The 15814-nt window shown below is 38.7% G+C and overlaps 2 protein-coding genes across 4 annotated transcripts; both read right to left on the reverse strand.

Moving 5' to 3' along the window:
- Positions 1-770: 770 nt before the first annotated feature.
- LOC108427290 (interferon alpha-inducible protein 27-like protein 2) lies at positions 771-3810 on the reverse strand. The gene is made up of 5 exons (XM_017697340.2): positions 3688-3810; positions 3572-3601; positions 2500-2661; positions 1045-1162; positions 771-931 (listed from the first exon to the last, which is right to left on the reverse strand). The coding sequence occupies exons 1-4, from the start codon at positions 3695-3697 to the stop codon at positions 1077-1079; spliced, it is 288 nt and encodes a 95-aa protein (XP_017552829.1). The 5' UTR covers positions 3698-3810; the 3' UTR covers positions 771-931; positions 1045-1076.
- A 776-nt stretch (positions 3811-4586) lies between these two features.
- ncf1 (neutrophil cytosolic factor 1) lies at positions 4587-11189 on the reverse strand. Of its 3 annotated transcripts, none has more exons than XM_017699280.2 (11): positions 11051-11189; positions 10643-10723; positions 10374-10449; positions 8551-8716; positions 8377-8435; positions 8089-8211; positions 7837-7944; positions 7621-7738; positions 7184-7297; positions 6387-6553; positions 4587-5194 (listed from the first exon to the last, which is right to left on the reverse strand). In XM_017699280.2, the coding sequence occupies exons 1-11, from the start codon at positions 11120-11122 to the stop codon at positions 5076-5078; spliced, it is 1203 nt and encodes a 400-aa protein (XP_017554769.1). In that variant the 5' UTR covers positions 11123-11189; the 3' UTR covers positions 4587-5075. The 3 variants fall into 3 exon arrangements, with proteins under 3 accessions (XP_017554769.1, XP_017554760.1, XP_037389101.1); XM_017699271.2 differs by having other exon boundaries at positions 4587-5197; XM_037533204.1 differs by lacking the exon at positions 4587-5194 and adding an exon at positions 5233-5977 and having other exon boundaries at positions 6343-6553.
- Between the last annotated feature and the right edge of the window lie 4625 nt (positions 11190-15814).

Here is a 15814-nt window from a genome sequence, read left to right on the forward strand (position 1 = left end):
TGCTACTGCGTGCCGATTGGTCAGCATTACCAAGCGGTAACCACTGCTGTAATAGAAACGTCTACTGTTTTTACGTTGTACGTTGTTTAGCTCTGTTTACCCTTCAATACCATGGATAGGAAGCAGCCAGGCTCCCTGTAAACCGGCTCTAATTGTTAGTAGACTCCTTCTGCTGTCCTGCAGAATCGAAACTCGCCAGCTTTACCCTCCAAGTTCAGGAATAAAACGAGGAGCCAAGACACGTCCCTACTCTCACTGTCCACTTCAGGCATCTGTTGTCCAGTCGTCAGTACTTTTTGTCATCATTAAAGGGCCTGTATCAGGGAAAACTGAATTTTCCTCACTTCCTTGAAATAAGAGATTGACGTAGTATGTAAACATCATTGAAGGTTCAAAGACACCATCCTCTCCACACTCCATATCTGGGAAAACTAAGCTGCAAAATAACCCGTTTTGAATAGTTTTTGTGATGTCACAAAAAAAACAACAACACATTTAGATCCGCCCATTGATTCTGAACTTATCAGGAGCGTTTTAGCACAGACTGCTTAGAATGAGGAGTAATACAAAGCAGCCAGAACAGGGCTCAGACATATGAGTCTTAAAGGTACAGTATATAAAACAACACAAATGTTAATAGTTTAACCTTATTGTATATAAGAAAAATGGAGGATATGAGCCCTTTAACCTAGTTAAGTTTGCTCATTGAGTAAATCACAACATACAAAAAATATGCTGAAAAGTGAAATAAGGAGACATTTTCAAAACCATTTTATAGCCATGAACATTTTATTTGTGAAGCAAGCGTTCTGTGCAACAGAGTACTTTTTCCTTCATGTAGATGAAAGCTAACTTCAGTAAGCTTTTTAAGATTAAGGCAGATAGTGTATTAGTGCATTTTCTCAACTTCAAATTTCTTCTGAGCATGTTGCTGTGGAAGCAAAAATGAGAAACTCAGAAGAACAGGGAAATAATTATGGGAGATTCAGAATTATAAAGGAACAAAGTGCATAACATCAGAATTTAACAGAAAGGGTTTCATACTTGAAAACAGAGCTGATCAGAGGAGGATATTGTTACAGCAACAACCCGATGGCTGTGCCGATAGCAGTTCCTGCAGATGCCACGGCTGCTGTCCCAGTGGTAGACAACCCGGCTGCCCCTAAACAATAGGAAAAGTGTCCTTGCAGATCATCAACTGCATTTCAAAACCTGTTCCACATTCAGACAGCTCTGCAGTCTGAAACATCTGTTGACAAGGCTGAACTTCCTATATATACTGGGCCTTTGAACTTGCACCCCAGCTTTGAACCCCATTTTGTCAAAACCTCTACAGAATTAAATCAGTAAGTCATTCAGCTGTTAAATGTGACATTCCAGAGGAATGTACCTAGTGAGAACTGTTCACAGTGGTGGTAGTAGGAGCCAGACATGTACAGCATTTACTGCCTATAAAACCTCCCTCACGAAAAGCTATAATACAAAATAATTAAAGATATGTTGCCTGATTCTTGTTTTGTACAATAGCTTTGAGATTTGTTTTGAGGCTTAATCTAAAATGTGTTATGAAACTGACCTGGTGGCGGCATGTTAGTGTGTGTTGTGCTGGTACAAGTGGATCAGACACTGCAGTGCTGCTGGAGTTTTTAAACACCTCAGTGTCACTGCTGGACTGAGAATAGTCCACCAACCAAAAATATCCAGCTAACAGTGTCCTGTGGGCAGCGTCCTGTGACTAAAGGATGACCAACACAAACTGTGCAGCAGCAGATGAGCTGTCGTCTCTGACTTTACATCTACAAGGTAGACCAACAAGGCAGGAGTGTCTAATAGAGTGGACAGTGAGTGGACACTAAAAACTCCAGCAGCACTGCTGTGTCTGATCCATTTCATACCAGCGCAACTCACACTAGTGCCACTGCAGTCCTGATCCCCCACTCAAATAATACCTGCTCTGTGGTGGTCCCATGGGGGTCTTGACCGTCGAAGAACAGGGTAAAAGGGGGCTAACAAAGTATGCAAAGAAACAGATGGACTACAGTGGGGGGGGGGGGGGGGGGGGGGGGGGGGGGGGGGTGCTGGAGCCTATCCCAGCAGTCTTCGGGCAGAAGGCAAGATACACCCTGGACAGGTCGCCAGTCCATCAAAGGGCAGACAGACAGACACAGACACACTCACACCTAGGGGCAATTTAGCATGTCCAATTGGCCTGACTGCATGTCTTTGGACTGTGGGAGGAAACCCATGCAGACACGGGGAGAACATGCAAACTCCACACAGAGAGGACCCGGTCACCCGGCCGGGGAATCGAACCCAGGCCCTCCTTGCTGTGAGGCGACAGCGCTACCCACCACGCCACCATGCCGCCCCTAGTTCATTTTAATAACTTAAAACAAAAGTGATGACTGTCCAATAAGAGACTAGATGATTTGCATTTGGCTTAAGATATCTAGAAAGGTGAGAAAACTACATTGTAGAAAAAACACATCGACATCTTACCAATAGACTGCAGGATGGCAACAATACTGCCAGCTGCCACCCCTCCACCATTAGCCACAGCCGCGGAGGACATCATTGAGGCGGCCACGGACCCTGCTGCTATTCCACCCGCAGTGAATCCCATTGCGGCTATCACAGCTGGAGTTACTGCAATGGCTCCAGCTTGAAAACAGCACAGGCAAACAAACAAGAATGCAGTTTAGCTCAATTACTCTCAGTTAGCCATCAAGAAAGCGCACCTCAGCCTAAAACTAGCACGTAATTTGTTGACTTCCTGTTGTGCCAATGGGAAAAAATTAAATAAAACATTTCACATAGTCTGCCCTCGTGTATGTAAGCTTGTATTTTTTTCAGAAGTTAAGATGAATCATCAGAAGCGGATTTTCCTAGCCTTTAAGCTGTAACCCCACTCTGGGTACTCTGATGGCACCCCTTTAGGAGAAGAGCAAGGATATGTTGCAATGGTTATGTTTTCCAGTGTGGCCAGTGTCCTTTGAAAGTAATAGTTTGTATCAAAAGTTCAAATATATACTCTTACCAAAGATTTTGCTGATTAGCCAAGACATGTTTATTGGTTTTGCCATCTAATGTGAATTGGCTTAATGATTTCCGACACAGATCACAGGATTCACCAGGAATCTACAATTATTTTGAGATTATGACTCAGCACAGTTTGAGGTATGTGATAAAAAGTATTCACTCCTTTGAAGTTTTCATGTTTTATTATCATAGAATATCACTGAATCACAGTGTATTTCATTTGTTTACTTTGACCGACATCTTAATGTCTTGTAGCTGCAGCGTAAAACCAAAAAGCAAACTTCAGACGACAAACGTGCCTTGGCTGATCAAATACATTTGGTGTACTCCATATTTTAGAATAATTGTTTTTTATTACTTTATGTAATGTATGTTTCCAAAGCCATATCAGTTTATGAAAATCAGTTTAAGCACAAAAACCAGGACAACCGTGTCCTGGATTAGGAAATGTTGCTGGTTTGGAAAATCTTCTGTACAAAACACATAGTTTTAAAGATTGAAACAAAGGCAAATCAGCACATGTATAGCCCACCTGCTCCTGCTGCTGCTGCTGCAAATGTTACTGTTCAAAAGAAAAAACACAAGAAATGTTAATTCACTCAATATTAAATTTTCAGTGTAAAGAAAGGAGCAAAGTTCTTTACTTACATAAGCCCATAGTGTGCACTGATGCCAAAACCTGCCTTTACGCCTACGTCAGTGAAGCAACTAATGGAGGTACTCTTCCACAGAAATGAAACTCAACGTCTGAGCAGGAGGAGCAAGTGTGATCCTTCTAAGAGGAGTTTGTTGTGCTGTTGGGGTGGGGGGTGGAGCTGGACCTGATGTCGTGTTTGGTCTGAAGTCAAGCGGTCAGTTATCTACTTCATTTCTCCAGTGTTAAAGAACTGATAGTTGTTTTTCTAAGCAGTTTCTTTAACATTTCATTTGACCCTTTTTTCATAGGGCCCACACAGTTGTTTTCCTTTACCTTATTTAGATATTTTTATTAGTATAAAATGAAAAAAGAGAGCTGACTGAAAAATGTCACTGAATGAACACTACAATTCAAAAGTTTGGAATCACCTTTAATGTTTGATCTTCTATCATATAAAGACAGACACATGTATATAATGATTCTACTCTGATGCAGATTCCATAATAATTGAGAAAGCTATAGAGCCTAAAGCTCGAACTTATATAACAGAATTAATATCTAGAATGTATCTTATTTGAAAATTGGTCACCACGATCAAATACTTATTGATAGCCATTTTAAGACATGAAATTACTTTGAACAGATATGGTTTTACAGTTTATATTTAGTAACATTTTCCATTTTTACTGTGGTATCTCTTCCTGCTGTTCCCAAACACATTTAAAGAGTGAATAAATCATTGCTTTGTTTTTGACATGTTTTGGACAGTCTACACTGTAAAAGCCATTATTTAATCACAGGTATTAATATCAGAAGTGATTCCACATTTTTGAACCGTGGTCAGCAGTGTTTGGAACAGTGGGGACATGAAGAGATCTCATGAAGAACCTCAATGAAGAAGCCCAGAAGATTTTTATTTTTTTAGGAAGACGTATTTTATTAGAACAAATGCACAATTTTATATATAAAGATATATACAAAAAAACATTAATGTAGCTTATCTAAAGTATGCTATTCTATACAGCCAAGTTAGCTTTGACAGCCCTTAACACTGCTATGCACCTTTTCTGTTAGCCTGAACAGCTAAAAGACAACATTACAGCACAGAAATGAGAATTTTCACAAGGATTTTACTAGGACTAGATTTCAGTGTCAGACCTGCACTACCCTGACCACACCACTAGGGTTAGCACACCACACCACACCACACTTCACATTCTCAAGCCACCAATGTTTGATAAATTAAGATGGAATGAAATAGATGCATGGAAAACATTTAACTGTGCGGTGTATGAGCACTCCAGTAAGAGTCAAGATCGAGAGCTTTTGTCTTAAGCCATACAACCTATAATGAAGCCATATAACAGCCATGGATGTGAGAATTATGTCAAATCCCCCCTCAGTTAGCATGGATGCTAATCCTCTTGCGGGTGTTCTCTGTGCAGCGCTCCATGATTAGCTCTTGGCTGGGCCGAGGAGGGATAACCGGAGTTTTCTTTCCTTCATCCTTAGAGGGAGCTGCTTCAACACACAAACAAATATAGTTCAGTACGTCTGTGCCTTAACAAAGTGAAGCACTGGCCAAAATATCAAATTTCTCCCTTACCTTAAATGTATTGGCCAAGAAATGTTTGGTGTCTGAATGTGCAAAGATTTTTACTAGAGCTCTGAAGCTAATGTTGCTAACAAGTAATGGGAACCTACAGTAGCAAACTGCCTGAAACTGTATCGGATTGTTAAAGTGATCTCAACTATACACTCATGCTTTTTTGCACTGTGTGACATACAAATATTAAAAATGGCCAATGACACTGCTAACACTGTAGCAGCCAGCTAATTTCTGGTAAGGAGAAGTGCTTTCGTCACTCCTGAGAGTCCCAGATGATTTAGAAATGGTTTATCTTTTTGTACATGTTTGAATATTTTTCAACTCAATGTGAATACAAACTGCTTTTCAGCTCACTAACTAGTCAGAATCAAGTAGTTTGGCTGTAAAAAAACTGAAAGACTCAACGTTACTATTTGTTTCACTTTTAAAGGCAATACATCCTTCTGTGTTACCGGATTAAAGGATGTTCCTGCACAAATTTCTCATTTTTCATATTTAGCTGTTTAGGTCCTTTCACCTCCATTCCTTAGGGACTTACTTGTGGGCCCTTTAGCATTTAGCAGTCATGTTTTGAGTATGGGAAGAAAGAGAAGTGGCCAGGCTTCCCATAAACTGATTCTGGTAGTAGCTATCTTGAAGCTTCTGTACTTTTGCAACTGTTTATAGATAACATCATGTCATACAGTATCAGAAACTACAAAAGCAGGTTTATTTGAGATTAGATAAAAGAGTTTGAGATGAGTGAGTGATGATTTATACATGCTGTTTGTACAAAGCTAATCTCTGGCTACAAGATTCAATTACTTGTTATTTACATTGGCCTCATAGCTTCTGTGCAAAACTACAGAAGCAAATTTCAGACACCAAGCATGTCCTGGTTGATCAGCTTTACCTAGGTTAAGTGGTAAATTGTCAATTAGATTTCTGGCTGAACCATCAAACCAATGTGATGACATTATAAGAGTTTACTGTGAGCCAACTTGAACTGTAAAGTAGCAGGACTGAAAATAATGTGTTAAAATGTGGTGTTAAGTTGGGGAACTGTGGTAGGTTCAGGTTACGCTGCATGATGGCAGGTTCTCATCTACATAAAACATGTACCTGTATCACCATTCTTTTCTGCCAGAGCGGCTCTGGAGTTCTTCCTTGGCTGGGATGGGAGTCTTCCTCTCTGCTGTAAGAACCGGCGACTCTGGCGACGGTAGGTATCTTGGCTGATTCGCTGGCGGCCCTTGGTGTGGATACTCTGAGCATTGCGTATAGTTGATCTACAAGCCAAGATAGCACCATTAGGAAAAGTGGGAACATGAATATACCTCTTGTAAGTTGACCAGGAGCAGATTTTTTTCTTATCATGTAAACCACAAGCCTGTGTTATACACATTTCTTGTATTTTCCAACCTCTCTCTACCTCTTGCAATTTAACAGCTTATTTCTGTTACAGTGCTTTTAAGACTACGATATTTAAATGATATCCAAACTGAAATCCTTAGGGATCCCAGAAAAAATAACTTTGCTATTACTTTTAGATGTCTGGGTCATTTAGAAGCTGCAATCATTTGCTTCCCTAGAGTCAGTAACAGCACAATGTTTAATCACTTTTGCTCCAATCTCTGCCACAGACTGCCTGCAGTAACAACACTCCTAACCACTTCAGTGTAAATGGGTGGGATAAACTGTTTTCGGCCGAAATGTATTAATGGCTTTGACATCATGGTGTTTTTTGCACCGAAGTCACCATATGTGGACTGCTGAAGGAAATGTACATGCAGCTTTCATAATGCTTACATAGTACATAATTATTTTGTGTCAAAAAAGCAAAGAAATTTGGTTTTACATGATACAGGTCCAACAAAGCATCAGTAATAAATGTAGCAGGGAGTATTAAGCAAACCTACCTCCTGGGTGGTGGGGTCTCCCTCCTCACAACAGCCTTCTCAGCCTCCACCTCCTTCTTTTGTCCTGTTCTGCACAGGAACATTGATGGGTAGTAGCCTGTTTCCTCTCCTTTCCTGTCAAATACAAAAAAACTTACTCCAACTGAGATCCTTGTATTTTATTACTCTGTGTATTTTAAAGCAATAGTTTGGCAAAAAAATCTACTGAATTACCCCAAATGTATTTGATCATTTAAGAGATGATTTGTGTTCTAAGTTTAATGCTGATTGGTGTACATAACCTTCCATTACTTGTTACCAAACATGGTGTTTTTGGTTAGACACCAAACATGGTGTGTTATGTATGTTTGTAAATGCATGAATTTGCTTTTTTTGCAAGATTATCAACGTAAGGGCCATGATTTATAGCCAAATTTGAAGAAAAGTGAATCCCATACCTGACCACCCACCAGCCATCCAGAAGCTTATGGATGACCTCAATGGTTTCTCCAACCTCCAGAGTTAGTTCATCATCCTCCACTGCTTTGTAGGCTTTAGAGGTTTTATACAGCTCTCCTGTTGAATAGAGGCAACATTTGTAAACCATTGGTGTACAGTGTCCTCATGCACTATTGTTACATCTTATTATTACAAGATCGGTTTGAGGCACTCACCTGCATAGTTGGGCTCAGGCTCCTCACTCTCATCAGGTCCATCAAGTGGTTCTAGATAAGCTGCTGGAGCCCACCCTCTTTGTGTCTCATGTTGGCAGAACCACCAGCCTAAAGCGGAGAAGAACATAGATTCTCTGTCATTAGTAACATTGGTAGCCTGATAATACATTTATTTCAAAAAATGTAAACTGAGCCATTCTCAAAAAAAAAATGATGGACCAATAAAACACACAAACTGCATTCTCGGCTCACCATTAGGGCTCTTCTCCACAATATCAACCAAGTCTCCTGCCTTCAGGTTGAGCTCATATTTTGAACTCTTGCTGTAATTTGCAATCACCCTGTAGCTGTCCAGCATAATAGGCCCAGTGATTTCTAGTCAAAGTGAAAGAAGGAAACATGGTCATTTCAACTATGCAGATGGGATGCACTGGAGATAACGCTTATTCAGTTTGTTGGTTTGTTTCATGTTGAGATGCTTTTTACTATCATTTAGTTCAATTTTTTTTAAAAAGTATTCTGAAATACATTTATATTTACCAGAGGTGGTGGTCCTCACTCTATCCCTGGTCATTACGTATGTCTCATTTCGTTTGAATCTATAAACGCAAATAATATCCTTGAAGCACTACTAAAGACACCCTTGTGAATTCAGTCATTACATCAAGTGCGTCTTACATACATTAAGGTGTGAATAAGCTAACATGGACTTACGGATGTGGAGCTGGTGGGGTCTCATCTTCTGGCCGTACTTTGAAGAAGCTTCGCACAAGCTGACAACGGGAGATTTTTGGTGGCAAGTTAAGCAGAGAACGACAGTATTCAGCCAAAGTTCCTTGCCTTGTCTCTGTTGTCCTCTGGGAGTCCAGCCATTTTGGAGCTATGGGAGGACAAGAATATTTTAAGACTCAAAGCCTGTAATAAACCTAACTTGTAACTAACTAGGTAACTAATCAAGTAACCAACCTCAGTAGGCTAATTAACTACATAGGCTAACAAGAAACAAACCATGTCATTAACTATGGAAGTAAGTAAAAAGGCTAACTAAGTAATTAAGTAAGCCAACAAAAAATTGGAGTTGGAATGAGATTCTCCACAAGGAGGCGCTATTAGCACTCAAGTGGTTTTTAGGTCTTATCATTTAACAGGGAGAAACCTCACATTAACCTACAAGTCTGTGTTTGCAAGATTACTTGTACATGAAGTAAAAGGCCTGAAAACAGCTCAAGCATGCCAATGTTGCTGTTTCTGTTGCAGCATGACAACAACTGTTTACTAATATGGAAATATGATAGGAGTTCACTTGATCAGCACAACAGGCCTTCAGCTAGGTTGTGGAAATAACCAATGGTCATAAAAAGCACCAAGGGCATTATGTAACAATTATGTTTTTCACATAGCTGAAATTTTTTGTTCTTGTTTTCTTTACTGGGGCAAACAAATTTTTTAACTTGCGCAGTCTGGAGTGTTTTTACTTCTCTTTTCCCTTACTGGTTTCATCACTCTGTTAAAGAACACACAGGTGTCTGAACTGGTGGAAAGTCCGCAGCTTTCATTTTCAGGGCAGTTGCACGTTGTATGCAGAAACAGTTTCAATGTCCTCATAGAAACTGCTTTTAGAGAACTGGAATTAAAGAGGGTGCATGTGCATGCACAAGTGTGAAATCCACAAACTGCCCATGGACTAATTGAGGACATGCAGCAAAATTTTATTCCATTTGAAAACATGGGATATTTTATGTTACAGCTCAAAAGCCATCAAAACAGGGGACCTTGCTATTTTTGATATCCAAGGTATCACTGTCACTAATATTTATATGATTTACATGTTTTTTCAGTAAAGTCCCAATTAGTTTTTAATCCCAGTTGCTTTTTTGGTCAGGCAGTATTTCTACATAATTCAGTAGTGTAGATGTAAACAACACAATAGTGCAATAGATGTAACAACTTTACTCAAAGGGGTTTGATGTGAAATGTGTCATTCCAGAGCATCTTAGCAACTGGTAAATCTGAAAATATAAGTTTTGCAATTTTTACCACAACACCATACATGTATCTCTCCACCACGAACATATATTAAAAATACGTTTTTGGCCAAAATCTTCTCTCAAATCTATCATAAAACATTGTCTCATCATAACTATTTCATGTAATAACTTTCTGGGAGGGAGCTTTCACAACAGAGCACTTTGAGTGACTTTATTTAAAGCATAACCATCAAATTATGCAAAAAAGTTTTAAAATCTATGGAATTCCCCATTACGTTTTACACTGGTATTCATTTCCATTGTGACTTTAAAATGGCAACAGGTGTCTGTATCTGTAAGACATCATCTCCAGAATTAGCTCTGTTCTCATGCACTGATGTTATGTTTCCCTTTCTGCCAAAATGTCATCGCTTGACTTGAAGCAGATGTTTCCTGAGGTAATGAGGTGGAAATCGAGACTTTTGCTTCTCTTTTGAGCACAAATAAACTCTTATGTGGACACACTTCAGAAAAAGAAGTAAAAACCGAAGAAACAGAAATAGTTCTCACCTGGTAAAGAAGGAATGATTCTGTCTTTAGCATCAATATCTCCTGCCTCGATTGGAAACATCTCTTTCAGAGTTTTCTACAACCATAAATGATAAACAGACTTAATTTAGGTGCTGTCGCTCGCTTAATTTTAAAATGTGACAACAAAAACTGATGCATAAACAACATTGTGGGCGGTAGTGTGGAGAATTACGCTTACAAATAGCTGCAAAAAGCATTTTCATGCCTTATTAGGTACCACAAAACTGCAAAACATGTAAAGGACTTACATGGAATATGTGGATTTCTGGATATCTTCTGTAAATTAATTTTTCTGACTGGTCGCTCCATTTCACCAAGATCATGTAAACCTTCCAAGAATGAACAACAGATATTAATTAAAGAACAATGAAAACACAACTACAATTAGTTTGAACATTTCATGAAAAAACAACCAATAGAATCGGTTCAAAATGCTCAAAACAAAGGTTTTTGTGTGTTGTATAAGAAACTTTTCTCCCATGAAAGGTCAGTTTTGTTGATTTGTGTTCTTACAACAGTGACAAAACAATAATTTATTTTCTCACTGACACTAATGCGAGGTTTGGGGTCCAATATAAGTGGCTGACTTTTTTCATTGACATAGTAATAATAATAGATTATAAGCAAATGAAGTCAAGACAATAAGCTTCACTTACATAATGCTGGCTTGGATAGAATCTTTTCTCAAAGCCCAAAAGCTCCACATGTCGCACGTAAGTGTCTGCCATCCTCCTTCAACACTGCAAGCCTCACTGCAAGAAAACTAGACAGTTATATGTTGCTGCAGGTTTTAAAGCAGCATTTTGCACGGGAAGTCCAAGATGTGACAGCAGGAGAACACCCCCTACAAATCCCCGCCTTTTTCTCACATCAACTAAGAAGCATATTCAATGTTCAACAGCTGGCATTGGGTGCACTTAAATGGAATTTCCCTGATGTTTTTTTAAAAATCTGCCTAATTCAGTGGAAAAGATGTAGACGAAGTCCTTCAGAGTGGTTTGATTTACTGAGCCAAAATTTTTCACAGCCGTGGAGATAGGAACCAAACATCTACAGCTTTTAATGCTTCTTAAAAGCTCCCTCACAGAAAGCTTTATCATAAACTGCTTATAAATACGCAAGACATTGTTTATGATATGAGATGATTTTGGCCCAAAATGTATTTTCATAAATCCATCCACAGTTCAAAGGCAAAGTAGTCCCCAAAGACGGCTTGTTTTGTGTTTCAGATTTACCACCATTTTACCGCAATCAATGCTATAAAAACTAAGAAGAGACATGCCGGTTCAGTCTTTTTGGATAGTGAGGAAAATGAGTATATTTGCGTTGCAGACATTATGGCCCCTGGTTCCTATCACCACCACTGTGAGGAAATTTGACCCAGAAATTTTCACTACAATGAACCATTTCATTAAACCACTATGAAAGAATTTATTTACATCTCAAACATTGAATTTTGCAGAAATTTTGAAAACCTTAGTGGAAAACAGAGATACATTTTTTCTGAACCTCTTTGAAAAAGAACTTCTGTAAAATGTAAGAGTTATGGATCATATGTAAGGGCTAGGAACCGGTTAGGAACCTTTTAGGGTTATATGATATGGACATATAATACAATAAGCTGTGATAATTGTTTTAAACTGTACCCATGACTGGATATACAAAAGCACTATATGCTGTTGTGCAAAATAAAAAGGAATAAAATACTAACAGTTCCTTTTAGCAGAACTGCAAGCACATTTTTGTGCAATGAAAGGCTGTGAAACAGACAGCATTTTTTTAGTTGTTAAATATGTTTGTTGAGACAGAAGCTATTACTGTTATGCACACTTATAACACAACACATGGAGTGAGAATGATTCTAATACGTAATCCATTTTTCCAGGCTTGCAAATCAGAATTTAAGAGTTTTAGAGCTGAACACGTGTTTTGTTTTTGGCTGTATAGCCAAATGGTTAAGTTATTTGCTGTAATGACATCTTTCTGGTGCTGCGTGTAGGAGGTAATTCGATCTGATCTGTCAGTGCAACTCTTCACAATGTCGTAACATTCTGAACGGGTGGGGAGGAAAGACGCTGGGGGCAGGGGTGAAGGCACAAAGTGGATATTTATTTCAAACACAAAATTAAATGGCTTTTCAGCCTGTAACATCAAGGCCCAACTCGCGGGGACTGTTCAGTTCGGCACGGCTCTGCTCGGGTCTCCTACTCTCTCTGGGCTCTGACGCCTACTGAAGGAAGAGATGACTATAAGTTGGCTGGCAGAAACAAGGCACAGGTGAACATCGTCAGCTACTTAGCTGCTGGTTCAGCCAGACCGGCTTCTCTGTCCTGCATTCACTCCGTCCTGCAGATGCTCGGCCACACCACCTTCACCGCAGATGTTTTTATCATGTAAACTCATATCGTGGTGACAATAAAAATATGATTTATCATTCAGCCCTGGAATATATGGGAATATATTTTGTTTATTTTCTAAGCAACACATCTTCTACAAACAATATACCTCTGCACATTTTAATGCATAATTACAGTTAGTTTGCTGAATTTATCATTTTGGAGAAAAATGCAAAATTGCTTACAATTTTATGTTTTATTTTTTTCCAATATGTTAAACTGTGCAGTAAATTTGCAGAAAATGACTACATTTAACTCTATCTCTGTAGAGGGCGTGGTAAAAAAATTTTACAAAATCAAAAAATATTTACAAAATCAAAAAAGATATGTAATTTGACAGTTTGGATTTGACTGTTGCAAATATACTCCAATGCAAAGCGACATCAGGGAAAAATAACTTTTGAGCAGCATTTTTGTTGAACCATACTGACACCATTATGTGATAATTCCCACAGCAATTGAGTAAACCTCCTGACCGTAATGGAGAAGGAAGAAGTATGTTTTCGTTTCTTCAAGTCTTATTTCATCACTTCTGTGCACTACAGTCTGCAATATAAAGAAAGGACCGTTTCCCAAAAGCATTGGAACTTCGAAAACCACAGCGTGGCACAGATGTGTTGAAACATGCTGAAATGTGCTGAATTTTATATAAAGAAAGGAGATTTGTGGTGGTGGACTACATTTTCTTTTCATTACCAAAAACGAGTCTGTCCACTGCAGACATTTCTGAAACGAGCTTTACAATCATCACACTAAAATGAGAATTCTCACTCTGCCGCATTAAAGAAGCTTTTATACAATGGGGCTTTGGAAAAGTTTACATTTCAGAAGTTTGTCAGGCATATTGTCTGTAGAGAGAAAATGGACTGTAAAAGCTCACACATTAATGAACACACAGAAACTACCTGTAATCATTGTCTTTGTAGTAATGTGGAAGTCAACTTTTCAGAAAACAAATAAAAATTTTCACTGGGACTTTTGCAACAGCACACAGCTAAAAGGTTTGACCACAATTAGTTCCGCAAATCACAGAAAGCAGACTTCCTCAAATGACCTGTGCTGCAATATAACAGTTTGTCTCTTATTCTCCTTAGAGGTTTAGCCCTGAGCAGTATGCAATATGTTTAAAGAAATATTTTTTTTAATTCACAGTTTTGAAACTGAATGTCACAAATGCCTTTCATATGCACATTCTGATTAAAAACACAAACATCAAGTAAACAATGGTGAAACTATCCTAACATTAATGCAGTTCACACATCACATTTGAAGCTAGAAAGTGTTGTTTGTGAGCTCTATAGACGATATATTAACTCATTTTCAACAAAAGATGCAACTAGACCAAGGGCGCTCAAACTTGTGCACACAACTGTATGAGCAAGAGGGCATTTCAGATTGGAAGCAACTTTATTATACAGTTCTTTAGTGTAAAGTCAGTCACTGAATTCCTAGAGGTAAAGGGGAATTTCAATGATCTTCATAATGAAATAGTTGATCTTATTAAAAGCTGCAGAGGCAGAATTGTTCACAGTGATGGTGACAGGAACCAGACGTCTGGCCTCAAAAAGCTTCCTTAGAGAAAGTCCTTACATGACAAGATTATCATTACAGATATGTTGCCTGATGTCTGAGATGTTGGTTTATAATTGAGAACCTTTTGAGAAGGCCTAAAATGTATTAAAAAAAAAGACATTCAGGGCAGAGGGGTACATGAAGGGTGGTCTAAGACAAAATAATCTCCAAACAAGACTTATTACAGATTCACAGCTATTTTACCATCATCAGCGTTACAAATATAAACTCAGAAGACACACCTAGGTTCACTGGTGGCTTTGCAAATTGTAAATAAACTGTCTATATTTGCGTTGTAGACATTGTGACCTCTGGTTCTGGTCACCACCACCACCACTCCCAGGTGGAAAGTTTCTTTGCAGTGAATCATTTGGCATTAAAACACTCTGAAAGACTATGTTCACATCTCAACCACAGAATTAAAAAGATATTTTTGAAAAATAGCTGGAGTTCCCTTTAAGGGGTACATGAATGAAGAAGGGTTTTTATCAGATTTCATGGTTGTACGAAAAATGTGGATGTGCATATTTTTCAATTAGTTGATGGGAATAAAAATACAGTCATGTGCTTTGAGTTAAGAGCTGAATCTCTTTCTACATTTCCGTTTAGAGACTAATAAGAACAGTTCATATCTATGGTTAAGTTGGAGGGAGGTACAGTTATGTGCAAAAGTTTGGGCACCCTGGTACAGTTGTGTGCAAAAGCTTGCATTGTCAAATGGTTCTTCAGATTGATGGAGAATGTGCTGTAGATGGTTCTATATGGCACCAAAAAGGGTTTTTCTAATTTTACAAGCTTGACATTGCAACCATAGTAAAATCTTTTTGGTGCCATATAGAACTATGTTTAAAAAGGTGCTCTATATAATTATCTGCAGCACATTCTCCATCAATCTGAAGTCCCCTTTCATGATGTAAAAAACCCTTAAACCATGCAAAAGGTTGTCAGTATTAACGGTGCTTATATAGAACCATTTTCTTTCCTAAAGAACCTTTGAAGAACCATTTTTATAAAAAGTGCACTAAAAAGCTTGACATCACAGGTTTTTATGCCTGCAAACCACTTTATGATATTCACAGCAGTTATGCTCGTCTTCGCAACATAAGCACAGAATGAGCAAAAGCTAACAAATCTGTGGATCCTTACTTTCAAAGCCTCGCCGCTATCCACAGACACATCATAATCCAAAACATGTGGTCTTGATAACATGGTAAGAGATCAGGTTAGAGATCTGTGAGTCAGGTGGAAATAAACTCCTCCATTCTAGCTTCTGTTACTCTGCATCAGTAATTCATACAGCTATTCTGGCAACTGGGAAAGTGCTACCTTTCAAGCAAGACCAAGGTCGAGATTGAAGCCCAAAGTATGTGGAAACAGTGTTCCTTTTACTTTGGCTATGCCATTTCAGGCTAAAATGAGGCAACAGTTAACAAGTTAATGCTGGTAAGCTGC

The sequence above is a fragment of the Pygocentrus nattereri genome, chromosome 23 (assembly GCF_015220715.1).
Source record: "Pygocentrus nattereri isolate fPygNat1 chromosome 23, fPygNat1.pri, whole genome shotgun sequence".
In the NCBI taxonomy this organism is placed as follows: domain Eukaryota; kingdom Metazoa; phylum Chordata; class Actinopteri; order Characiformes; family Serrasalmidae; genus Pygocentrus; species Pygocentrus nattereri.